Source organism: Dipodomys merriami, unplaced genomic scaffold, assembly GCF_024711535.1.
Source record: "Dipodomys merriami isolate MVZ:Mamm:240054 unplaced genomic scaffold, mDipMer1.0.p SCAF_11, whole genome shotgun sequence".
Classification (NCBI taxonomy): domain Eukaryota; kingdom Metazoa; phylum Chordata; class Mammalia; order Rodentia; family Heteromyidae; genus Dipodomys; species Dipodomys merriami.
Window position 1 is genome coordinate 36,558,963 of NW_027202382.1, and position 27,610 is coordinate 36,586,572.

The 27,610-nt window shown below is 43.9% G+C and overlaps 1 protein-coding gene and 1 long non-coding RNA gene across 4 annotated transcripts in view; one reads left to right on the forward strand and one right to left on the reverse strand.

Moving 5' to 3' along the window:
• The window catches only part of LOC138820951 (tubulin polyglutamylase TTLL11-like), a 238,544-nt gene that overhangs the window by 126,058 nt on the left and 84,876 nt on the right, over positions 1-27,610 (reverse strand). For all 3 annotated transcript variants that reach the window (XM_070012962.1, XM_070012957.1, XM_070012965.1), the window contains 2 exons: positions 18,495-18,590; positions 17,308-17,423 (listed from right to left, as the gene is read on the reverse strand). In XM_070012962.1, the coding sequence (XP_069869063.1) occupies positions 17,308-17,423; positions 18,495-18,590 (212 nt within the window). The remainder of the gene's footprint in view (positions 1-17,307; positions 17,424-18,494; positions 18,591-27,610) is intronic.
• The window catches only part of LOC138820968 (uncharacterized), a 44,684-nt gene continuing 30,780 nt past the window's right edge, over positions 13,707-27,610 (forward strand). The window contains exons 1-2 of the long non-coding RNA XR_011370024.1: positions 13,707-13,804; positions 17,331-17,432. This is a non-coding gene — a long non-coding RNA (uncharacterized lncRNA). The remainder of the gene's footprint in view (positions 13,805-17,330; positions 17,433-27,610) is intronic.

The window sequence follows — 27,610 nt, forward strand, 5'->3', positions numbered from 1 at the left end:
ACTATCCAAAGAGATACAGGGTATCAAACAAGAGATGCATGCAAAAATAGAAGCTGCACAAACCTCAGTAAGAAGTGAGATAAACGCCAAATTAGAGGTAATGCATACCTCATTGAGAGGTGAGATCAGTACTCTGAGAACCAACATTGAATCCATAAAGGGATCCATTTCCTCCATGCAAACCACAATAGAAGCCACTGTCAACAGAGTGAATGAAATGGAAGGTCGAGTGTCAGATACAGAAGACAGAATACACCAACTGGACCAAAAAGTGACAGATATGGAAAAATTACTCAAATTAAACCAAAGGGATATTCAAGAGCAAGCAGATAATGCTAAAAAATTTAACCTTCGCATAATTGGAGTGGACGAAGGTGAGGAATTCCAGAGCAAGGGAATGCAACACCTATTTAACAATATAATCAATGAAAATTTTCCCCACCTCAAAAACGACCATCTTAGCTACATCACAAAAGCTTATCGAACACCCAACAAGCAAGACCCCAGGAGAAACACTTCTAGACACATTATAGTAAAAATGATAGATCTGAATAATAAGGAAACAATCCTGCATGCAGCAAAAATGAAGAAGGAGCTATACTACAAGGGGAAAAAAATAAGAATTACTGCAGATCTCTCCACACAAACAATGAATGCAAGAAAAGCCTGGGAAAGCACCATACGAGCCCTGAGAGCCAATAACTGCCAACCCAGACTGATCTACCCGGCAAAGCTAGCATTCACATTTGATGGAGAACTGAAAACTTTTAATAGCAAAGAAAAACTAAATGAATACATAAACATTAAGCCAGCATTACAAAGAATTCTAAGAGGGGGGACACAACCTGAAGAAAGCAGCCAGGAACTGGGGCCTGCCCCAAACAGGCGTTACTCAAAGTCTAACTGAGCAAGCACAGGAGGAAAGGAAAAAAGAAAAACTTAGGAAAACGGAATGGCAGGGACAACAATGCATCTCTCTATACTTTCTCTTAATATAAATGGGCTGAATTCGCCAATTAAAAGAAAACGAACTGAGGACTGGATAAGAAAACAAGACCCATCCATCTGTTGCCTTCAGGAGACCCACCTCTCAGCCAAACATACAAACAAACTCAGAGTGAAGGGGTGGAAAAGGATCTACCAATCAAACGCCCCCAGTAAGAAAGCAGGTGTAGCTATCCTGATATATGACAAAATAAACTTTTCATTAAAATCAGTACAGAAAGACAAGGACGGACACTACATATTAATAAAGGGAACAATCCAAGAGGAGGATATAACCATCATCAACTTATATGCCCCAAATATTGGTGCACCCAGATATGTCAAACAAATGCTCTCAAACTTACAGAATAAAATAGATCCCAATACGATAATACTAGGAGACTTTAACACACCACTCTCACCAAAGGACAGGTCTACCAACCAGAGGATTGGCAAAGAAGCTACCGAATTAAGAGAGGCCATACTGCAAGCGGAATTAACTGACATCTACCGAGTATTTTACCCTAAAACAACACAGTACACATTCTTCTCAGCAGCTCACGGAACTTTCTCCAAAATAGACCATATCATAGTTCATGCAAGGAACTTAAGCAAATACAAAGGGATCGACATAATCCCCTGTATCCTATCTGACCACAGTGGAATCAAGCTAGCTCTCAATAACAAAGCATACCGCAGAAATTTCTCCAATACATGGAAATTGAACAGCACACTCCTTAACAATGCCTGGATAACAGAAGAGATCAGAGAAGAAATAAAGCATTTCCTACAACTCAATGAAAATGAAAACACCTCACAAAGAAACTTGTGGGACACAGCAAAAGCAGTCCTGAGGGGCAAATTTATTGCCCTCAGTGCCCACATCAAGAGAATGGAGACAGACCAAGTAAATAATCTCATGTTGCAATTAAAACAGCTAGAAAAACAGGAAAAAATGGGACCTAAAGCTACTAGAAGAAGCCAGATAACCAAATTAAAAGCAGAGATTAACCAATTAGAAAATCAGAAAACCATAACCAAAATAAACCAAACAAAAAGCTGGTTCTTTGAAAAAATAAACAAAATTGATGGCCCATTGGCTAGATTAATTAAAAAAAGAAGAGAGGAAACCCATATTAATAGGATTAGGGATGCCACGGGAAACATCACCACACGTACCCAAGATATCCAAACAATTCTAACAGACTACTTTCAAAAGCTATACTCTCTAAAGGAAGAAAATCAGGCAGAAATGGATGCATTTTTAGAGAAATACAAGTTGCCCAAACTGAGCAAAGAAGAAGTTAACCAATTAAATAAGCCAATATCCTATAATGAGATACAGGAAGCTATCAAAAGTCTTCCAACAAAAAAAAGCCCAGGACCAGATGGATTCACAGCAGAATTCTATAAGACCTTTAAACAAGAACTAATACCCATACTCCTCAAGCTCTTCAGAGAAACAGAGAAGGAAGGAGCTATCCCAAACTCATTCTACGAAGCCAATATCACACTCATCCCCAAACCAGGCAAAGACCCAACCAAAAAGGAGAATTACAGGCCAATCTCCTTGATGAACACAGATGCAAAGATCCTTAACAAGATTCTAGCTAACAGAATCCAGAAACACATAAAAAAAATAATTCACTATGACCAGGTAGGCTTCATCCCAGAGACACAGGGATGGTTTAACATACGTAAGTCAATAAATATAATCCAACATATCAACAGAGCCAAGGTCAAGAATCACATGATTATCGCTACAGATGCAGAAAAGGCCTTTGACAAAATTCAACATTCATTCATGCTAAAAGCTCTGGAGAAAATAGGAATAGAAGGAACATTTCTAAAAACAATAAAAGCCATTTATGACAGACCAATAGCCAATATTATACTTAATGGGGAAAAGCTACAACCAATTCTCCTAAAATCAGGAACAAGGCAAGGATGCCCACTGTCTCCACTCCTCTTCAATATAGTCCTAGAACCCTTAGCCAGGGCAATAAGGCAAGAAAAAGACATTAAAGGGATCCGCATAGGAAAAGAAGAAGTTAAACTATCCCTTTTTGCCGACGACATGATACTATACCTCCACGATCCCAAAAACTCCATCCCCAAACTCTTAGAAATCATAAATCACTTCGGCAAAATAGCAGGATACAAAATAAACCCACAAAAATCAGTTGCCTTCCTATACACTGATAATGTACAGGAAGAGAGGGAAATAAAGGGAGCAACCCCATTCACAATAACCTCCCGAAAAATAAAATATTTAGGAATTAACCTAACCAAAGATGTAAAAGAACTATTTAATGAGAACTATAAAAAGTTAAAGAAAGAAATTGCAGAAGACACTAGGAAATGGAAAGACCTCCCATGCTCCTGGATAGGCCGACTTAATATAGTAAAGATGGTAATACTTCCAAAACTAATATACAAATTCAACGCAATTCCTATTAAAATCCCAATGACGTACATCACTGAAATACAGAAAACAGTCCAAAAATTCATATGGAACAACAAAAGACCTAGAATAGCCAAAACAATTCTAGGGGATAAAGACAATATGGGAGGGCTATCCATGCCGAACTTCAAACTCTACTACAGAGCTATAATAACAAAGACAGCATGGTACTGGCACAAAAACAGACCCGAAGACCAATGGAACAGAATAGAAGATCCAGAAATAAATCCACAGGCCTACAGCCAGCTGATATTCGACAAAGGAGCCAAAGACATACAATGGAAGAAACACAGCCTCTTCAACCGCTGGTGCTGGGAAAACTGGGCAGCCACATGCAGAAAACTAAAAGTGGACCCCAGCCTATCACCATGCACCAACATCAACTCAAAATGGATTAGAGACCTTAACATTAAACCTGAATCTCTGAAACTACTGCAGGACAGAGTAGGAGAGACACTTGAACTAATAGGCACAGGAAGGAACTTCCTGAACAGAGTCCCAGGGTCACAACAAATTGGAGAGAGACTCGACAAATGGGACTACCTTAAAATAAAAAGCTTCTGCACAGATAAAGCTATCGCAACCAAGCTAGAAAGACAACCAACTAATTGGGAAAAAATATTTACCAGCAATATATCAGACAAGGGGTTAACATCCTGTATATACAGGGAACTCAAGAAACTAATCCCTCCCAAACCCAACAAACCAATTACTAAATGGGCAAGGGAACTAAAGAGGGACTTCTCAAATGAAGAAATAAAAATGGCAAAGAAACACATGAGGAAATGTTCATCATCCCTGGTGGTGAAGGAAATGCAAATAAAGACAACCCTGAGATACCACCTTACCCCAGTCAGAATGTCCCACATCCACAAATCAGCCAACGACAAATGCTGGAGGGGATGTGGAGAACGAGGAACGCTATTACACTGCTGGTGGGAATGTACACTCATACAACCACTTTGGAAAGCAGTCTGGAGGGTCCTTAGAAAGCTAAAGATTGTCCTCCCTTACGACCCAGTCATACCACTTCTAGGCATCTACCCTGAACAACAGGAACCAATATACAAGGACACGTGCACCTCCATGTTTATTGCAGCACTGTTCGCAATAGCTAGGATATGGAAACAACCTAGATGCCCCACCACAGATGAATGGATCCAAAAATTGTGGTATCTATACACAATGGAATATTATGCAGCCATTAGAAATGACAAAATAATGGCATTTGCAGGGAAATGGATGGAGCTAGAAGGAATCATGTTGAGCGAGGTAAGCCAAGAACGAAGAGACAAACAGTACATGGTCTCCCTGATAAGTGGATGATGAATCCAAAATGTTAGGTGATATGACAAAACTAACAGGACTTAAGAAACAAAGAACTCCCACTCATCTGGTTGAACCACTACTAAATATCCCCATGCTGCTGATCACATATATGGTATATAACATATGAGCACCGTTATATATTACAGACTGTGATAGACAATTTGCTCCAGGAAAGTTAGAATGAACTTGTGACTTTAAATGAGCATCATTATTCCACAATATTGTGAATTTCCGGAAATTAAGTAATCACTTAATCACGATCAAAAAAAAAAAAAAAAAAAGAACCTTGGGGAAGGGAGGGAGGGAGGGGATGGTAGGCGGAAAACAATGGAGGGGGTAACAATGTTCAAGAGAAAGTGGAAGTGTACTCATTACCTCACTCATGTAACTGTAACCCTCTGTATAGTATCTCTACAATAAAAAAAAATTAAAAAAAAAAAAAAAAAAAAAAAAAGAAATCCTACCCTCGGGGCCCTGCACTGGGCCATGCACTTGAAAGCTTTGTATCCCAGCCTAACTCTGGTAGTCTCTCTTTTTTTTTTTTTTTCTTTTTTTTTGCCAGTCATAGGGCTTGAACTCAGGGCCTGGGCTCTGTCCCTGAGCTAGCATTCTACCACTTGAGCCACAGTGCCACTTCCTGCTTTCTGTTTATGTGGTACTGAGGAGTCGAACCCAGAGCTTCATGCATGCTGGACCAGCACTCTACCACTAAGCCACAATTCCCAGCCCTCCTTTTTATGAAAGACAAGGGTGTCCTTGAAGCCAAAGAGACATGTCCACATAGGACTTACATCATATAACCTCTACATGCTTGCTTTGGGTACCAAGCACCCTGGAATTCCTCTCCTACACAGCTGGCATCCATGTTTCCAAGAGCAAAGGGCACATCTGGTATCTTCCTTCTCAATTTCAGGGACTGACAAGGAGACCCAGAGCCAGGTAAGGAGAAGGCCAGTGTAGACAGGGCTTGGGAATGTGTACTGGATTGTCTACCCTCTACTCCTGAAGAGATACTTGTGGAATGAGGGCTCGCTGGACCTGCTCTGGTATCTTATTGATCCTCAAACTGTCCCCCTGGAGTTTGTGTTGAAAGCTTGATCCCCAGTGGAGCATAGTTAGAGGTGGGACCTTTAAGAGGAGAGTGGATCATAAGAGTTGTGATCCCATTGTTGGATTAATCCATCGATGGGGTTCTAGGTTGTTGGGTTATTGAGAAGTGGGAACTATAGGAGGCAATGCCTAGTTGGAAGAAGTATGATTATTAGGGAATGCCTTTGAGGAATATGTCTTGTCCCTAGTCCCCCCCGCCGGCCCCGCTTCCTGGCTGCTATGAGGTGAGCCACTTTACCCCACCACGTGCCCCTGCCATGCTTTTCTGCTCACCACAGGCCCAACGTTAAGAGAGCCACCTGACTCTGGGCCAAAACCGCTGAGACTCTGAGTAAAAACAAACTTTTCCTCTTTTATTTAAGTCTTATTCTTACCTCAGGCATTTCATCACAGCAATAGCTGCCTGACAAAACCACCAACCTGCAATGCAGACACCACTGTCGGCAGACCTCAGGAGGTCATGTGATTCACCCAGGGTCACACGGCTGAGAACTGGACCCACGTCTGCTTATTCCAGAGCTGGTGTTCTTTTACTACACATGGCTATTTGTGCTTGGTTTGATTATTTCCAGCTACTTGGAACTCATCACTCATTTGGGTCGATTCTAATTTCAAGCAAAAGGAAGTTTTGTTTTCTTTTCATTGAGCTTAAATCTCTCGGCAAACTTTAGCCATGGTCCCTTATTCTGCTCATTGGCACCTGCAGAGTTATCCCATCACCCACTAACAACCTTTTAAGCTAAAAAAAGCAATTGCCCTCAGCTCTTCTTTCCTCTAAGATAAACAGTCCCCCTTTCCCGCTCAATAGGAGGGTTTCCAGCCACACCTCCAGATCAGCCCTGTAAGGTCAGATTCCCGTCTCTGTCCCTTACAGCTCTTAATAGAGGTCCTGGTATGCAGAAATCCTACTCTCCAAGGTCTCAGCCCTCAGCTTAGATGTGGCCAAGACAGAGACCTACAACCTGAGGTGCACTGTACCGTCTGTGGCTCTGTTTCCTTGCCTAAATGTGGATAATGACTGCTATCCTGCCTGCCTGTCTCATGAGGTTGAGTGAGTATAATTTATAAGGTTTATTTTGAAATGATTCTGTAGACAGTGGAGATCCATGCAGTGTGGGGGTGATGATGACAACAGTGGTAATGAGCAGAGGGAGCACTGACCCAGGAGGCCCACTGAGGCAGGTGATCTAGAGAAATGCCCTTTGCCTGCTGTACTGGTTTAGTTCCTTCATCCCCACCCCTCTCTAGACATGGGTGCAACTTACAACTGGGCTAAGTGATTCTTCAGGACCCCAAGGCAGCTGCACAACTCTAGGAGCCTAACAGTGAGTTAAGCCAGCATGCCTGAGACACACAGGCAGCTTAAAGATGGCAGAGGATGTCTCTGTACCCAGCATCCAGGCCAGGCTGGCTTTATGTGCTGCTGTGGCCTTAGGAATAGGTCAGAAAGCGTGGCCCCTGTCCCTGGTCACTCTACGCTACCACATTTGCCAATGAGGTCACACAGACCGAGGGAACTCTTCCTCCAGTGATAGGCCTCAGCCCCTCATGAGCACCTGGCCATGTACCCAGGTGCACAGGGAAGTGTACCCATGTCCCCTGGAGCCTCACAGCCCCCCTCAGCCTCCCCTAAAGCTGCTCTTCTCTTTGGGGCTCCCAGCAACCACCAAGCTGATAATCCTGAATTCCTTTCTTGGTTTCTCCTTCATGCTAGCCTCTTCTGTTCATCATCAAGTCTTGTCCATGCCTCCTCCTAAACACCTCCTGGGTACCGATGCTTCTCACCATCCTTACCATAGATGCCTCATCCACCTGACCCCACCTCTCCCAACTCATCCACCCTCTGAGTCAGTCCTCCCTCTGATCAAAGGGACCACTTTAACACACAAACCTCATGTGTCAAACTGCTGTTTAGAGCTTGCCCATTGCCTTTAGGATAAAAAAAATCAAATACTTGGCCTGCCTGACCTATTTTCTGGTCCTGATTCGGACACTTCCCCCCTCAACCACTGAAATCTTGAACTTTGCTTTTCCTGCAAAATTACACACACACACACACACACACACACACACACACACACACACACACACACACACACACGAGTGAACAAAGGAGATGTGTACATTTATTTATTTTTGGGGGGGGTCCAGTTGTGGGGCCTGAACTCTGGGCCTGGACGCTGTCCCTCAGTTCTTCAGCTCAAGGCTAGCGTTCTAGCACTGAGCCACCTCCCCAGCCCGAGATGTGTACATTTAAAGAGTAAACTTCTGTCCAGGCTACAAGGTTAAGAAAAACAGGGAGCCAAGCACCGTGGTACTTGTCTGTAACTGCAGCACTAGGGAGGCTGAGGCAGGAGGATGGTAAGTTTGAAGCCAGTCTGGATTACATAGTGAGACTTTGTTGAAAAAAAAAAAAAAGCAGGGAGAGAAGAAAGGAAGAAAGGAAGGAAGGAAAGGAAGGAGAGAATGAAAAAGAGAAAGGGAAGAAGAAGAGAAGGAAGAAAGGAAGAGAGGGAGGGAGGGAGGGAGGGAAGGAAGGAGAGAGGGAGGCGACCAAGATCCCAGCCTCCCACCTGCACCCGTCAGAGCACTCTCCCTGCAGGAAACCATGACAACTCTCTGATCATATTTCTCACCTTGCTTCATATTTGTACTACTTAGGATTACATCTCCATAAAGCAAAGCTTAGTTCTGCCTGTTTTGAATTTGATTTCATCGGAACCATACTGTCGATATGCTTTTATGGCTCACAACAATATTGATGCGGGGAGCTATGGTGTGTGAATTCTCTTTGACGTACAGCACGCCAGTGAGTGAACACCCAAAGTGAGTGTGTTCTTTCATGGGTGGCCGTGAGGTTGCTTCTAGCTTGGGGTTTTCAGGAACAGCATCTCTGTGAACATTCTGAAAGTCTCTCATTGCTCTGAGGCCCATGCCTGCCCTGCCTCACAGCCTCTCTGGTACTTGTTTCCACTGACGAGGCTACTACGTGGCCTCCACACATGCGCCGTCCTGTACAGCTCTGTCACTGAGGCGCAGGTGCATCACTAACTCCGCCTCTGGCACAGGGTCCCCGTGTCACAAGCCATCAACACTCTCATGCATGTAGATATGCCTCCACTCGTGCATTCCCTGACTCACTCCTTAGCAGCTTCTCAGGCCAGCCCTGCAGAGTTGCCGAGGTGGGGAGGAAGAAGGGATCCTCTGAGAGCAGGCTCCATGGCTAGATGAGCCCTGCTGACATGTCATGACATGCGCACAGGGCAGAGACGCAGGACAGTGGGGAGGACCGTGGGGGAGGACCCTCTGCTGGGTCAGATTCCACCCTCCCCTGTGCCCCACACATTAGCCTCTGCCACAAGAGCTGGAGGGGGCTATTGTGCTGTTGAAGGCAGAAGAAGGAAGAACTAGAAATAGTATTTAAAAACAAAAGAAAGAAAGAAAGCAGCTGGTGAATATTGCCAACCATTTGGTGTGATAACCCAGGGCTTCAACTGATTACTGGAACTGGCTTTCATGTTGATCTTTCATTTCTTTTAATCTAGCAGATAATTAGAGGGAAATCAAATCCATCCCCACAGCCAAAGATTAACCTGTCATTGCTGTAGCTCTCTTCCTACTTACTTTACCACCTTTTCCTTCACACCTTTTTTTCCCCCTTAAAAAACACAAAATACACACACACACACACACACACACACACACACACACACAACTTCCAGGTTCCATCTATTGTTCAATTTATTTCAACACATCCAGTTTGGACATTTCCCTTGACAAGTACTCTCTTGGGAATAAGCAACATTTTCCCTTTCTCTAAATGAAGAACTTCCTGATGCTTTGCAGACTGGGGGGAAAAAAAACAAAATCCTATTGAAAACTCCCTTTTATGGATGAAGAAATTATGGCGCAGAGGCGGGGGTGACTCTGTACCATTTACAGCTATAAATGGCAGAGCCAGGGTTTACCTCAGAGCACCTGACGCAAGGGTCCCTGCTCTTCCTTGCTCTGCTCTCCTAGCTGCGCAGAAACCCCAGGAGGGCTTCTCAGTCCCTGCTACTCCCACCGTTCTCTCTCACACATACAGCTTGCAGCACAGGAGCTAGAAAGAAACTGAAGCATTCTACATAGGGAGGCAAACTCTGATCCAGCCGTTTGATGCAAACGATGCCCACCAAGAGTTACAAATCAGAAGGCAAACATTACTGCCATGCAAAATGGAGGAAAACAAATGCAGCATACAAAAGAGTGTCACAGTATTGCCCCTACTATAAAAGAATACAGATGAATACTACACAGTATTAACTGAAAAGTTAACCACAAGAGTAGCTGAACTTGATGGAACTTTTATTTTGTATATTTTTCAGTAGTTTTTGACAATAGATGATTACTCTTTTTTAAAATTATGTGCCAGGCCTGGGGCTTGAACTCAGATCATGGGCATAGTCTCTGAGCTTTTCTGCTCAAGGCTAGTGCTCTCCCACAATTCCACTTCTGGCTTTTTGGTGGACAATTAGAGATAAGAGTCTCATAGTCTTTCTTGCCCTGGCTGGCTTCGGACCACAATCCTCAGATCTCACATTCTTTAGTAGCTAGTATTATAGGCATGAGCCACCAGCACCAGATTTGTACCATCTCCCCACCATACCCTTTGGGAAGCATGCCTGGAGTCTGGTCTGACATGGAGCCTCTACCTGACCCTTTGTCTGAGCATCTCTCCTTCTCCATGCCTAAGTTCAATTCATTTCCTTTGAACAAAGCCCCAGGCTTTGAGAAGTCTACCCTGACACTGCCAGGCCTGCAAAAAGGCTGGTCTTGTCATTCTTACATCCTCAGAAAGGTCTAATGCCCATGATTTTATAGGTTTTGACCCAGCCCTTGGCTTACCCTGCCTTCTTCTGAAACTTCAACCTGTCCCCTTCAACTTGTCCCCTTTTCTGTCTCATCTCTTGTCCTATACGGATCCTGATTTATATCTCTGCTCTTTGCACTTTATTCCTGATTTATATCTCTGCTCTTGCACACATTATTCCTTCTGGTGTGGCACATTACCTAGCTGGCCACTGAACTCCCTCACTCAGATGCACTTACTTGTGTCCTGTGCTTGGTCCCTGGGGATCCAGAGACAAGCACCTGCTCCCGAAGTTGAAAGTGAGACAGACAGCCTTGTATGACACAAACCCAATCAGGGAATGTGTGCCCTGTGCCCAGCCAGGCACTTGCTCTCCAGTGAACCAAGAGCTTTCACGTCCCTTCCCCTTCAAGACAAGGACCAAGTGGACCTGCTTTGAATCTCAGCCTATCCCTGTCAAGCCTGCCACACCTTGGTGGTGGCATCCTTATTGGTCAAATAGAAGTAATCACAGTCCCCATTGTGTACAGTGGTTATTAGAAAGAAATGGGAGTAAACGCAAGCATTAACCCCTGCTGTATACAATCAGCACCCAACAAGCACTTCCTTGTGAAATAGGCCCCACTATTATTCCCCTCTTCTCCCTCCTCTTTTACTTTTTTTTAGTTTTTACTGACTTGAAAACTGGCCTGAGGAACATATAGGAACTTAACTGAGTCCGAGTGGAACTGGCACTGAATCTTGTGTCCTTCCAAGAAGTGAACAACTTCTGATTTTAAAAATACACTGTTGTTTAAGGCTTGATGGAGCAGTGAGTGAGAACATTTCCAAACACATTTGCTCCCCCATCCCTTCCTGGGATAACTCTGGAAATGCCCTTGAGGAAGTCAGAATCGCCATTTCCACCGTAACAATGACTGATGGGGCCATGTGCCCTCATCCTGTCCCCACACAGGCAGAAGGAAGTGCGCCTATCTGCCTCAGAGGGGCTCAGCAACAGCCTAACAGAGCTCCGAAATGACACTGTTGCGGTGTCTCAGGATATTCTACCTCCCCATAAGTCTCGCAAATGGTTCCCTCTCAAAAGACTTCATGCAAAAGAGGATCTTATTGGTTACTTCTCACTTGATGTTTCCACATTTTCAAATGGAAGAGACATGCCTTGGTTTGTGTCTTGCACATAAAATGATGCATTTATCATTAGTCATTTCCTGTCTCTTCTTCCGTGGAGACACATGCACATTTTTCTAGTTTGTTGACAGCCACCAGAGTCAGAGACCTTTGAAGCACAGACAGGCAATGTGTCTCCATCCAAACCCAACCTTGGACACTTGTGCGGGGTGCCTCCCATCTTAATAGTACAGTTTGGTTTTACATAATCCAACGCCTGGCCTTTCCTCCAGGAAAAATGCCCAGATACACAAAATGATGTTTCATCCCTGGGCTCAGATATCTTTGAACACATATTACAGGTTGAAAATAAGTTTGGGTTTCTTTGGCTTGACATTCAGGGGTGTCCACCGCTGGCCTTGAGTTTCCATCCAACGCCCACATTCCTCTCATACACCTGTCTCTCCAGCTTATGGGAACACTCCAGGTTCTGCACAGAGCTTGTGGCTTTTGCTTTCTCCAGCACAGGTGTGCTTTCTCTTCATAACTCAAATCCTACTTGTCCTTTAAACCCCAGCTGTACTGCCACCTTTCTTGAGTTAAAAAAAATGCTTCACATCAGGAAATAATCTCTTCCTACACTTTCCTCCCTTGACAATTTGTCTTTGTGTTTATAGTACTTAGCACTTGTCACCTTATATATACTCATGTGTGGGTCTTGCCTCCTCTTATGGCCTGTGAGTTAATTTGCTTCTGTGGGCTTCCCTTGGAACACAGTAAGTGCTCAATAAATACTCAAAATGAATGAGTTCTTATTTTTGTAATCCACACATAATGCAAATGAGATGCAAATGAATATGAAAAGAGCCACCTCTCTGTGACCCAAACTTATTTATGTGAAATCTTCAAGGTGCTTGAGGTGTTCTGAACTGATCTATAGAGTCTGGCCACAAAGGAATCCTTTGGTATCAGGGGATTTATCTTAAAATTTCAAACAAAGGTCAGCCATGCACACAAGGATGGGCCATTCAACACAATAGTCAGATGATTCTTTGGCAAGAGTTTGTTTCCAGAAGAAAGATGGGTCTGTCAGAAAGGTAAAGACCTTTATAGGTGAGGGCATGCTTTAGTGTAGACTGGAATGCATCTTCTCATCCATCTTTGTGAACTATAGTTGTCTATGAAGACAACCATCATTGAGGGAATCTCAGTAAGACACATGACCCCATCAAGTAGGGGGGCTAAGCTTAGAGGGATTTCTTTTTTTTTTTTGAGGCACCCCCCAGCGTCTTCAAATTGCTAGGTGTGCACTCTACTACTGATCCATGCCTCCAGCCCATTTGGTTTTATTATTATTTTTGAACAGGGTCTCACTTTTTGCCTGGGTGGGCCGAGATCATGACCCTCCTATTTATGCTTCCCACATAGCTGGAATGATAGACAAGTGCCACTGAGCCAGCTTTCATTTGGTGAGATGGGGTCTTATTTTGTGCCCAAGCTGACCTCAATCTTCTTGATTGCTGCTTCCCAAGCAGCTCGGGTTATGTCAACACACCCAGCTTAATTTTGCTTAATGGTACTGGAATTTGAACACAGACTCTCATCCTTGCTAGGCACATACTTTAGCACTTGAAATAAGTCCCCACCCAGGACAGAGAACTTCTAAGATTGTAAAAAGACACCTTGGTTGGGCATACAATCAAGCCCTGAAACTGAGAGCTCTTAGGAGATTGTTCTTCATTCTCTTAGAATGTTTCATCTTCATTCTAGATTCTACATAGAAGCTAGAGGATTCATCTACTGGTTCTAAGCATGGTGCAGAATTGCAGAGAGACATTTGGAGTCAAGGTCAGAAGTGAAGCTAGAGTTCTCAGTAAAATATTTAGTGGACAGGCATCTCTGATTAGGACCACAACTGTTCTGGCAGCTGACTCATCTCTTTCAGTTGTTATAAGGTAAACAACATAGCAAGAGTACTATGCAATGTTACTGAGGGAAAAGAGGCTTCTGGGCCATATATACATATATGACTCCTATGTACATATGAATCATATAAGTAGTTATATGAACATGTTAAGTCAGTTTCTGAACAGAGGTGAAACAGTTTCTGAATAAGAGGTAAACAGACTGTAACCAAGCTCTTAGACACAGACAGACAACATGATATCAATAAAATCCCCTCAGAGCTCCCTAGCCTCCCTCTACCTTCCATGATATTACTTGGGGGTCCTGAAGTGCCAAGATTCCTAAGAAAGGAGAAAAGTTGCCAGAAAAATCTACATTCAGGATGTCAATACCAGTAAAATGGCTCACAGGGCTTTCTCACCTGTCATTTCATGGCAATACCATGACAACTCAACCACAGAGATATCTCCATTTCCACTTTACAGGCCAGATCAGAGAACAAATAGACTTAGCCAAGCTCTTAACATGATGGTCCCAGATGAAGGACTTCACCCAGCCCTGGCTGGTGCCGAGTCTGGCATCCTTCCATTTCCTCTGCACCTTTCTGGAGCAGCCACAGACCTGAGGAGCTCAGGTTACCTGCCTTCTTCTTCAGCATGTAGGGGGCAACTGAAGCCCCACTTCAATAGTCTTCATGATAAAGAGCCTCCAAGAAAGGATTTATGCGAATAAATTGAAGGGGAAGGTGACAGATTCCATTTTCCTCCCAAAGGTTCAGGTCAGAGACTATACAAACACAAGACATTGCTTCTAAAGCTGGATGGGGTGGGGCATGTCTGTAATCCTAGCACTCAGTGTTGAAAAAGGAGGATCATAAATCAAGGCTAACCTGGTTCACATAGGTGAGACCTTGTTAGAGGAAAGGAAAGGAAGGGAGGGAGGGAAGGGAAGAGAGGAATAAGGAGAAGGGGAGAGGGGGAGAGGGAGAAAAGAGGAAGAAAGGGAGAAAAAGAGAGGAAGGAGGAAGAGGGGGGAGAATAAACTATAGTTAATACAGCTGGGCTGATGGTCTCAGAAATAGACTGCCAGGATTCAGCACTAGGAACTGTGTGTTTTCTGGTGACGTAAACCAAGTGCTATTACAAGTTATCCTGACATATTTCTAGACAAAGAGCTTGTCTTCTCTGCATGGTAAACTTCTGAAAAGGAAAACAAGCATTTCTTATATCTAGATGCCCTTTAAAGATTACAATGTGCTTCCATAGATACTCATTGCTCGCTTACAAAATAAAATTAAACAGTGAAATTAAGGAAGAATATCTGTAAGCGGCAGTTAGCTATTAACACCCACCTTACACTGTAGATAGGAAAAGAGTGAGATGAAACGCTTTCTATATTAGAATTGAAGTCAGGTTCTTGAAGTTCTAACTGTTCCAAGATATCAATAAAAAAATCAATGCTTTTTAAATTAAAAATGAGATGCTGCTACTTATGACTTGATAAGTTATAAAATGCCTTTTTCATCCTTCCCAATCAATGGTTCTCTTCCCCATTACTATTAAATTTCAAATCTGAAGCTCCTATGGACTGTACAGGTGTGTTGGGGGAGGGGAAGAAAACAACTAGAACAAGAAAAAGAAAGCTAAGTTTGTTTCAATGCTGTTCAGTGTGAAATACAGTGGAACCTTTCCATCTATTCATTCTATTCAGAGATTAAGAAGGTCTGACCTTTCTTAATGGGTTATGAACTTCTTCCCCTGGGTCATGGCCTTCTTAATAGGTTATGCACCTCTTCCCAGAGGTCGCAGCCATCCTAAAATAGACTGAACTCCCATGCCATGCTGTTACCAAAAGCTACTCATGTCTCTATACAGTTTAGACCATCCCCCGGTACCTCATCTCTGCTGATGAGATCAGTCACTATTACAGGATAGAGTTTTCTAAGGAATGAGATTTATTTTGGTTAATCTAAACAAATTACATTGTAAGCACAACTTTTCCTGAGAGATAAAGAAAACAGCTGCATGCTTTTACTAGTGGATCCATTATTTGCCTACATCTCATTTGGTTCAGAGGCTTTGTAGCCCTGGCACATTGCCACTTTGAAGCACCTATCCTTGGGAAGCTGGCCTGCAGGACAGGTCCACACATACCGCAGGGGACATTCTTGATAGGATCAAGCCAACATTGGGCCACCTGTGCCTCAGCACTGTAGGGGAGAACTCAGTTGAGCAGGAGCCACCCAACCCACCTGAGGAGATGAGAAATCCTGCAAAGGCAATGGTGCTCGGCCTTGGCTGCACAATACGAGCACTCAAGAAGCCTAAAAATGACTGCGGCTACTTCTAGCTCAGGCTAATTCAAATCAACCTCTCTAAAAGCAGAGGCCTGGTACTGGGACTTTTTTTATTTTTTGGTCAGTCATGGGCCTTGAACTCAGGGTCCTGGGCTCTGTCCCTGTGCTCTTCATGTTAAGGCGAGTACTCTACCGTTTGAACCACAGCACCACTTCCGGTTTTCTGGTGGTTCATTGGAGATAAGAGTCTCACAGACTTTCCTGCCTGGGCTGGCTTTGAACTGAGATCCTCAGATCTCACCCCTCTGAGTAGTTAGGATTACAGGTGTGAGCCACCATCACCTGGCTGGTACTGGGAGTTTTGAAAGCTCCACAGGTGGTTCTACTATGATGGCATATGCCAAGTGTGAGCAGCACTCCTGTAAAGGGAGTGTTACTTGTATTTGAGCTTGAATCCAATTGGTGAGAAGCCTTCACAGATGAGCTGAACACATCACTTACTTGGGGAAGTTAGCATTCTGCCCAGTCTTGAGCCCTAGCTGGCAAGTGCATTTTTAAATGTCTGAGTGCATTTGGGTCAATCTGATTTGTCAGGGAGTATAAGTACTATTTGAAATGCCTGTCTTTGGTGGCTCTGCTTGAAACATAAGCAGATGATATTTACTAAACCCTTACTTTATACGAGCCTAGAACTTGGTTAAAAAAAAATAGAAACAAACAAAATAGCCAAGTGAAATGTCATCCATTTCTGGGGTGACTCAGTGGAGAGACAGGCAGGGACACGTGCATGCCAATATCCCTATGTCCCCACTGGGTGGCTAGGGATGGAGAATTGTTAACTGCTGTATATATGACGAGAGATGTTAGAAGATCATTGCACTTGGCGCTGCAAACATTGAAATGAAAAGCTTCTACTGCAAGAGCATAAATATCCTAAAGAAAATAAAATGGAGGCAATTCTTTGTATGGCCAGCCATCTGTGGCTGCTTGCATTTTCCTTTACGCTTCCTTGCTTGCGGATTTCAAAGAGAAGCATCATGTGACCAGGAGTGGACAAGCAGAGAGCAGACTGGAAGCTCAGAAGACGCCAGATTTGGGGAACGATCAGTGCAAGAATTTGTCATGGAACCCCAATTGTCAGATTAACTCCCGATTTTGAGTCAATCTTACATGTCAATAGATTCTGAGAAATTGAACTCACCTGCTTAAAATAAGTCAAGTTGACAGCAATGAATGATGTAAAAAAAAAATACTCACTGGGTCTCTCTTTTCTTCTTCAGTGGGTCCATGAGGCGCAGAGTGTCTCTGATGACAGCCACTTTTACCTCTTCATCCACCAGGCTGGGGACATTTTCAAACACCCCTGGAGAAAGCTTGAATGGGTAAGGGCTCTGTGTTATAGTCAGGCCATAGCAATCAATGGGCCACCTCCAACTAGTTCAAGTGGTGGCAGCATCACTTTTTGTCTGTGCTGGTCTATAGAAGCGGGTTTTTAAATGCTGCCTGAACACCATTTCCTCTTGGGAATTTACAGAATACATGAAGGAAAAATAGCAGCACCATGTTTGGGGATTATCAAAATTGGAACTACAAGCTGGGTGACAGTGGCTCATGTCTGTAACCCCAGCTACTCAGGAGGCTGAGATCTGAGGATCACGGTTCAAAGCCAGCCTGGGTAGAAAAGTCTGTGAGATTCTTAGCTCCAAATAACCACCAAAAAGCTCAAGTAGTAGACCTTATCCTTAAGCAAAAAACCTAAGGGACAGCACTCAGGCCTTGAATTCAAGCCCCAGTACACACACACACACACACACACACACACACACACACACACACACACACACACACACACACACACACACACACACACACACACACACACACACACACACACACACACACACACACACACACACACACACAAAATTCATAAATACAGAAATGGGATAAGAAAAGCAAAAGAATCCAGGGAATCATTCTGAAACCTATGACAAATTGGGTGGTTTATTTCCTTACAGTTTTTTTTTTTTTTGAGCATTCTTTTTGGGATGGAGTAGGGGAAAATATAATCCCTGTTAAATGTACTATTTATCTTAGTGATTCAAGTATGTCGACATGGCTAAATCATATTCATAGAATTTCAATTAGTTCATCTCCTGAGGCTAACTAATTAGTTCATGTCAAAGCTGATGGAAAGGCTCAGCTGCTTCTAAGTTTCCAGACCTTAAAAATGGGAAGAACGGCATGCTGGGAAATTATCATAGGTCGGAAAGGTCTTATATTAATAACTCTGTTCAGAGCTCAACAGATCAACTAAAATTATTTGACTTAAAGAAAACTTGGCTGTAAAAATTTGAGAATGTTGAATCTTAGCATGGATACCTCGAGAGCAGGCACACTTGGATTTCTAGCAATATAATCAATGAGGTGCTCCAAATACTTACTTCGTGCTCATGTTCAATTCTCATGCTGGGATTTGCGTTTACTTCAAGTAGCATAGGCTTCAGATTTTTCATCAGAAGAATGTCAAAGCCTAGAATCTTGGAAGAATAAACATAATTCAATATTAGTCCCTCTGGCACGCTATCTTTTCAGGAACCCCGTATAGTATTAGGGTCATTAAGGGGAAAATAAATCCAAACTCGGTCCCTAACCTTGGCCTTGACCCTGGCTGTTCTCCTCCATGGCCTCTGTTCCTCTGGGTATACTTGTCAGAACAAATGAATAGCAGAAAATTTTATAGAAACCTTGGTAATGGGATGTGTTCCCATAGTGCATTTCAGCACTATCTGTGTCATCCCAAGTGCTATAAAATGATGACCTCTTTCCTCTTTAACAGGCTTTTTATTATGTTAAGGATTCGTAGTAGTCCATCAATTCCTCCCTGTTTTTTTTCTACTGCCCTTTTCTATTAAGTTCTTTTAAGCTGGATCTCTGAAAACCATAGCCTGCTTTTTCTTAACCTGGAGTATATATTAGTATCACATAAGGAATTCATTCAAACCCAATGCATATCCTAACCTCCATCCATTAAGTCAAACAACAAATCTTTAGGTGCTTGTGATATACCCTCTTGGTTAAGAACAGTGAATATTTAATAGGTGCTTACTAGGCAACAAGGACTGTATGATGCAGTAATGATTCATAATCTCATTTAATCCTCATTAGGGTGTCTTTGGAGGAAGGACGATGACTTCCAACTTATAGAAACCTAAAATAGGCCTATGGGCTTCCACCTCACTGCCTACCTGGTCAGTGCCAGAGCTGGCTTTCATACCCAAGCAAGTCTGATCACTTGAGTTACCACCAGTATACAAGACACAAAGCTAGGCTCCTTGTTGGAAATGGACAGGCAATTGAGTGAGGGTGACATGGACGTCCACATACAGGGTTCTGTGGGATGAATCCTCAGGCCACACGCCTGCAATGCTGGCCCTACATTCAAGGTCTGCACTTGTACCAGTTTGTTGAGTGCCGTGTTCAAGTTCAGAATGTGGCTTGCCTCAGGCAAGGCTTTGCCTTTCAGTCACTCTGGGTTGCTTTTAACTCCTTACAAGTCCTTCCATTGGACTAGCCACCGTGGGTCTCTTGCTCTCTCTGCCTTCAACAGCCCTTCACCTGGAGAATTTACATCCTTGAGATGGCTGCTTCTAATGAGATTCAGATTCAGACTGCAAGGACTTCAGAGTTTTGGAAGGACTTTCATTATCTCTAGAGAAGTGATAACGTGGAAAGTTTCTAACATAATTGATACAACCCCCAAAGTCTCGAGAAATAATGTGGAGGATAAAAGGGGGGAAATAAAGACAAGATAAGGTTGTAGACTCCCCTTTCTCTGTGGACTCCAGAAGAAAAGATGAGGGGAATCCATTTACTTGTCTATATAGAATATGCATTAGTTAAATGATAATTATTAAACTGTAAGTTCATCTATATTAATGAAATCAAAGCCCGACTGACCATTTGGGGAAATAATCTGAGACGAAGTTATGTTTCAATGAAGGGCAGTAAAGATGGGAAAAAGTCATCTTCACACTATTTTTCTTTCCCTAGTCATGGAAAGGAAGGAATAGAAATTCAGTGGGAAATGTTACATGTATTATAGATCTGCTTAATAATATATGACAAGTGGATTTGAGTGATGAGCCCTTTAAGAGACTCTCGTGACATCATCAGTCTAACTTCAGACCTGGCCCTGTGACATGTGATGTTGATGAGGATACAGAGAATGGCAGGCCACGGTGCCAACGTTTTATCATTCTCAGTCATCCACTCTTACTTTGTGCTACATCTTAGTGTTTAAGCCTTGACTTTCTTGGCCTGGAGGATGCTTCTCAGTTCCATGTTCAGTAGATTTGAGGCCAGAAGTATAGGAATGCTGGGAGATAGAAAAGGAAGTAGTAAAATCTTCTCCACCATATTGGCCCATATCTACCAATGTCCTATTTTCCAGAATCTAGACTTTGGCAATTTTTAAAAAATGGGTTGGGTCTTGCACAGGAGTGGTTTACAGTCAGAAAAACCTGGGCTCAGTGTCTCGCACTAGGCCGGATGATTTTAGGGAGGGTTTCCTAGCCGTTCTGAGCCTCAGTTATCTGATATGAAAGATGAGCATCATGTTGCTGCCTTGCAGGAGCACTGGTAACGAGCATGCAAAGTAGTATCTTAGGAATCCGTTCATCATGTAGAAGGTAACCAATGTGTGTGTTGTTCCCTTTCTGTTTTCCTACCATTTCCACCAACAAGAAGTGATGGCTGTGTGCGTTGGAGTCACAGGAATTATCTGTATTCTGGTTCTTCCTTTAACGTGTGGACTGAGCAAGTGAGTTGGATGCTCTAAGCCCCAGCCTCGGCATTTGTAAAATGAGCATGTGGATAATGTTTGCTAAACCTCGATTCATTAGCAAGAATATGTACTGAATTCTTCCTAAGGCCCAGGAGGTCCATGCTGGCTGCTGGCAAGGTCACAGTCCATTAGACAAAGCGCCTACTCTTTTGGAGTGCACACTCCAGCAAGACTGACAAGATCCAATAGAGGCCTTGCAATGGACAATGTTTATTTGACATAGTGCTTGACACATAGCAGGTATTTCAGGAAGGGTCAGCATTATTACATTTGTTCACAAGTTCAAGGAAATATGAATTATTGTCCTCTCAAAATCTCAATAAAGTATTCCAGTGCCAACAGATCTCAATAAGCAAAATTAGAGCCAGGTGTTAGTGGCTCATACTTGTAATCCTAGCTACTCAGGAGGCTGAGATCTGAGGATTGCACTGTGAAGCCAGCCCAGGCAGGAAAGTAAGTGAGACTCATCTCCAATTAACTACCAGAAAACCTGAACAAAACTGAACAAATACTGAACAAAACCTTACTGCCCCCTCCAATACTCCCCCCGGCCCCTCCCCCCCCCGCAAAAAAAACCCCTCACAATTTAATCTAATCCCCACCTTAGTCAGAGACCAGAAACCTGTAGTTTAGGAGAAGGCCTCTCTCTGTAAGTTTCTCCAACAGTCAGTAGAAGAGCAGAATTTTCAATTCTATGGTACTCAGCCTCTCTGAATAATCCCCTGCCTACCTGAATTGTATCCTGGGGGATTAAAAAAATACCTTTCTACAGGTTTACACCTATAAACTTAGCTACTCAGGAGGGTGAGATCTAAGGATCATGGCTTGAAGCTGGCCCAGGAAGACACATTCTCAACACTCTTATCTTCATTTAGCCAGAAAAAAAAATCCATAAGTAGAAGTGTGGCTCAAGTGGTAGAACACCAGTGAATGGAAGAAGAGCATAAGGACTGAAGTTTAAACCCCAGTACCAACACACACACACACATCAAAAGCAATCTGTCCTTCCCTGTTTACCTCTAGAAGCTTCAAATTGTGGTTTGAAGTTGGGGAGAAAGGGCTCTGAGCCATTATTTTCTAAATCCATTCAAAGTCTCCAAGCTACATTCTGAGTCCAATGGTGCATAGTCTTCCAGATGCATCCAGATGTTACCAGCTGAGCGGTCTCAGCTCCTCAAATTCAAACCACTCTCTGTGGCCAGCAGTCTCTAACATGGTCCCATTGAGACCCATGCTTTTGTATCTTCCCCTGCCCCAGCACTCAGTAACCACCCACGTGAGTGTGGCTGTGTTTACTAACTGGTTTCTAACAGACAGCAGGACAGAAATGATGGGCGGTCTCTTCTAATATTAAGTTACCAAAAAAGTCTGTGGTTCCATCCAGGGTGTTTCATACTCTGAGGGGGTGAGTTACTCTGTGGAAAGATCCAGATGGCAAGGAACTGTCCTCTCCCACCCCCTGCCAGGGGGTACCTGAGGCATGCATTGTGAGTGAACTCAGAGGAGAACCTGTCAACTAGCCTGGCTTTGGTGTGACGGTGTCCCTGGCCAACCTGTGAGTGGTAGCCTTGTAAGAGGCTTAGAACCTGTGGCAAATCCACTCTGCCTAGACTCTTGACCCACAGGAACTATGAAACTGAGCACTGAGTTTAAGCTACTTATTTGTCAGCAACAAATAACTAATACCTCATCTCTGTTCTCTGATACCTATTTTGCTTCCTGCATTCCTTATCTATCCAGTCACACATGTCAAAACTTCTCCCTTCACTCCTTACATTTAGCTGGTCACCAAATCCTATTTGCTCTGCCACCTCAGCTTTCTAGATCTGGCCCATTCTCGCTGCTGGAACCCTACAATGGGTCTGCACCATCTCTTACCTTTTACCTGATCTCAAACTCACACTTTTTAAAACCCTCTGGCACAAGAGGATGCCAGAGTAATTTATCTACAACGCAAATAGAATATTAACGCTTCTCTGTGTAAAAATCTCCACCCACAGGATGAAGCTCAAGTTCAATGGCATGTCCTCCAAATTCTCCCACTCTCTTGCTTTACCTCCTCTGTTCTCCCGGCTCTTTTCCTCTTCTTGTTTGTATTTCTTGAGCACCTGCTAAATACCAGGCACACTTCTAAGCACTGGGGATAAAAAAAAAGCTGTGTACAAAATAAAGATCCTGCCCTCTGGGAGCTTACATTGTAAAGGGGAGAGAATCCACGAGTCAGTTAATGATTCAGTCATGGGGGGAAAAAAACGGAATATAGAACATTTCAGGAAGGGGAGGGTTTGATCTAGGCCAGGAGAACCTGGGAGGGCCTTTCTAAAAAGGTGACACTTGTCATCCTATTGTCCTCTGGCTCACACAGTTTCTAATGAGAACATTATGCTTACTCTTTGTTCCTATAAACTTAATGGGTCTTTCCTCTGGCTGCTTTAAAGATTTTATCATTATTGGCTCTCCGAAAGAAGTTGGTTGTAAGCTGTGTGTGTGTGTGTGTGTGTGTGTGTGTGTGTGTGTGTGTGTGTGTGTGTGTGTGTGTGTGTGTGTGTGTTATTTCTTAAACTTCTGGGAAGGCAGAGAGAGATTGGTGGGGATATTCACTCATCCTTCTTCTCCCTCCCAATCCTCTCTCTGACCCACCATCACCAGGCCATAAAGGTCTTTCTCAACTGCTGGCAGTCTGGACAGGATGGGAGGGGTATTTTTTTTTTATCCTTTTCAACAGTATTGGAATTTGAACTCAGGTCCTTCTACTCTCAAGGCAGGCTTAACAACTTGAGCCACGCTGTCAGGGCTCCCTACACCCACCTGAGTTATTTTTCTTATAGGGTCTCACATTTTTGCCAAGGGCCAGAATAGCTATGATCACAGGCAAACACTACCCTCTCCCCGTCCCTCCTCCACTATTGTTGGAGACAAGGTCTCTTCTCTTTATTCATCCCAGATTCTCAATCCTCCTGCTCCCTCCCATGTAGGCTACTGCCCTAGCTTCCATAGGGATATTCTAGACCTGGATTATATCCACACAAACGTGTTTTCATGCAAATGCTTCTACTGGTCACTTCTAATATCTTTTCTCTAAGGCCTGGCCATGGAGAGGCCAAAGATATCATCCCACTTAAGCCAAAACACAGTTCCAACTGTGTTAATCCATTCTAGAGACAACGTTTTTGAAAAGTACACATGACTCTGCAGTTCTGCCCCTCCCATCATTTTCTTCTGTTGAATTTTGCAAAAATTCTACGGTCATGTCTTCACGTTCATAAGGGATGGCTTTGGTGCGAGGTTTTCTGTTAATCTCATCCAGTCAAGATTTCATTTCAGAGGTAATATTTTCTTTTTGTTGTTGTTTTGTTTTGTTTGAGACGCAATCTTACTATATAGCCCCAGGCTGGCCTAGAACTCACTATGGAGCCCTAGGCTGACACTGAACTTGTGATCCTCCTGCCTCAGGCTTCTGAGTGCTGGGATTACAGGAGTAATACACTTGGATGTATTTTCTTCTCGAAAAGTTCCCCTTGGTTCTTTGTCTTCTATGTCTCCCTTCGTTAGCTAATCTTTTCCTTAAAATATTTGAAATAGTTAAAATAACTATATTTTCTCTAGGAGTTCCATCATTTCTATCCTACTAGTTCCAGCTAATAATTTTCCCTATTGGTATAGGTTCATTTTCCCTGCTTTGTGATTTTTTTTTTGTAGTACTGGGGGTTGAATTTGGGGCTTTATGCTTACAAGTGCCCTCTGGCTGAGCTATATGTCCAGTCCTGTTTATTGCTGGTTACTTTTCCACTTCCTGCCCAGGTGCACACCTGGATCACAATCTACCTATTTAGCTTCTCATCGTTGTTGGTATGACAGATGCCTGCCACCACATCCAGCTTCCCTCTGTGGAGAAGGTTTTACTAGGCTGGCTGTGACTGTGATCCTCTCCTGTCAGCCTCCTTCACAGGTTGGATGGACAGGCATGCACCACAATGCCCAGCTATGGGTAGAAACTCTTTTCATGAACTTTTCTGCTTGTACTGGCCGTGAACTGTGATCCTCCCATTCTCAGTTTCCTGAGTAGCTAATGTGAACTCCGGATGCCCAGCTTGTTTATTGATATTGGACATTTGTGATATTATAACTCTAAATATCTGGACTTTGTCTACTTTTTAAAGGGATGGACTTTGTTTTGCCCATCGGTTATTGGCAAGTGTGTTGGTTATTGTTCAGGGATACCTCGAACGCATCAACCAGAGAAGATCCACTGTATACTTTGAGACAGAACTTCTTTGGACTCTCTATTCTGTCCTTTCATAGCCTGAATGCCTCTCTGCCTCGTGTGAGCTCTTTGCTCAGTTTATCATTTTGTGGCCATACTTTGTCCAGCTTGGTGGATGAACTCATGGCTCAAGACTCAGGAGAGACTCCCAGCGACTTATGGAGCTTGTTTCCTGCTCAGCTCCTGGCTGTCCAGAACCCTGCCCTATAGTATCAGCTACTTCAGCCTTGCCAAAGCTCCCATCTCCATCTCCCTGCTTTCTCAGTGTCACCAGCCCCTGAGTGTCCCCCTACCTGCCTTATGGTCCAGACATTGCCTCCAGACAAGAGGCAGAGGCCGCCCTAGCACTCACTCACCTTGGTTTCTCTCCCTTTTCTCAGGGCTCATAATACTGAGCCAGCACCTACTGTCAAAAGCCTAAGCATTATTTCATATACCTACTCCTCTGTTTCTGGCAGTCTAGACTCTACCCGAATAGAGCCTCTGTTACTCCATCCTGACCAGCCCCACGCATCTCAGCAGGTAACACAGGAATAGAGACCAAGTGAGAGAATGTGTCTTTTTTTGTTGTTGTTTGAACAGCTGGGAAGAGCACTTCAGGAAGAGGGAACAAGAGGAACAAAGGTCCCTTTTGAATGACAGCAAAGAGTAAGCAAGAGGGGGAAACACAAAGGATGGATCAGGTAACATCTTGTAGACCATGATAAGAAGCTAGGGTTTTAAGAGCATTGGAAGTTTGAGCTAGAAAAGGAACTTGATCCAACTTGTATTTTAAAAGGATCTTTGGCTACAGTGAGAAAAATTAGCTGGAGGCAGAGGGGCAGGAAGAGGGCTGTCTGTGAGCAGGCTGTACTGGCAGTTCTAGCGTGAGATGGTAGCTACCCAGACCAGGGTGGGAGCAGCAGAGCTGGCTAGACGTGGTGACATTTGGGATGCATTTGAAAGAACATTTGCAGGGCTGCTGATGAATTGGCTGTGGGAAGGAGGAGGGACAGAAGAAATAAGGATGACTCAAGTTTTTGGTTCGAGTGACTCATTTAATGCCACTCACGTACCGAGATAGGAAAGACAGTGGACAGTTGGTCTAGGAGAGAAAACACAAGTTTGACTGAGACAGGTTATGTGTTTGAGCCCCATAGTTATCTCTGCCAGTGTTCAGTAGGATATCCCTACCTGGGGCTCTGTTGGAGACTAAGATTTTAGAAATACTCATTTAGGCATCAGTGACTTATAGATGTTTCTACAAGCCATGGGGATAGAGATCACTCAAGGAGTTAGTGGTAGATAAGAAGCTTCGTTTCCAAGAGTTGATCCTCCCAGGTCTGGAAGAAAAGGCCTGGGAGCAGTTAGGAGGGCAGCTGGGAGCATGTAGCATATGCTGTGCCCCGCTCCCGCTCAGCAAACCCTGAAGCGCCCGCCCCACGAGCACGCCCTCCTCTGGAGGCCTTGTTAGCCAGTTAATTCTCCCATTTCTGTGCCCCCACCATTAGGTATGTGCCCTAGGTGGCACGCTAACAAGGACCTCCGATCCTCAGCACTTCTCAAACCATGACACACAGCCATGCCTCATGGGAGGCCAGGAAAGGCAAGGTGCTCCTGAGGCGGGATGTGAGCAGCTCCTTGGAAGGCATTGGACAGGAGTGAGGACCAGTGAGATGATAAGACAGTAGGCTGGGCGGGTCAAGACCGAGAACAAGGGGTGGCAGGTGGTATCTAAGAGAAGGGAGTCAGATCTGCTCGGCAGGACCAGAGGCAGGGAAGCTGGACTGGAAGTGACCAATGCCAGTCTAAGGCTTGGTTTTCCAGGCTCTGCTCCTTGGTACATGGGTATTCCAATTACGGTTAGACTCTGACTGGGTCCTGGTTTCCTATAAGCTTCCTGGCACTTCCTCAAACACAACTTTGAGAAGTGTCAGTTACAAGCTGTATAGTAATTGCAAAACACTGTCATTTAGTGATTGTTGTGTGTTAGGTACTGTGCTCTTGTATATAGCTTGCTTTCTGCCTTATCCCATATTCCTTCCTCCTCCTCCTCCCCCTCCCCCTCCTCCTCTTACTCCTCCTCCTCCTCTTTCTCCCCCTTCTCTTCCTCCCCTGCTCCTGCTGCTCTTCCTTTCTCTCTTTCCTCCCTCTCTTTCCTTCTCTCCTTCCCTCCCTACTACTGAGGCTTGAATTCAGAGCCTCATATTCTCACCTGGCTTTTTCACTCCAGGTTGGTGCTCTACCACCTGAGCCACATTCCCACTTGTAGCTTTTTGCTGATTAATTGGAGATGAGTCTCATGGACTTTCTTGCCTGGGCTGCCTTCAGACTATGATCCTCTGATCTCAGCTTCCTGAGTAGTTAGGATTACAGGTGTGTACCAGTGCCTGGCTTCACACTGCTCTCTTATGTGAGCATAGCACAGCTTGGGGAGGTGGCCTCTGCTTACAGATAAGGCAACGAAGGCA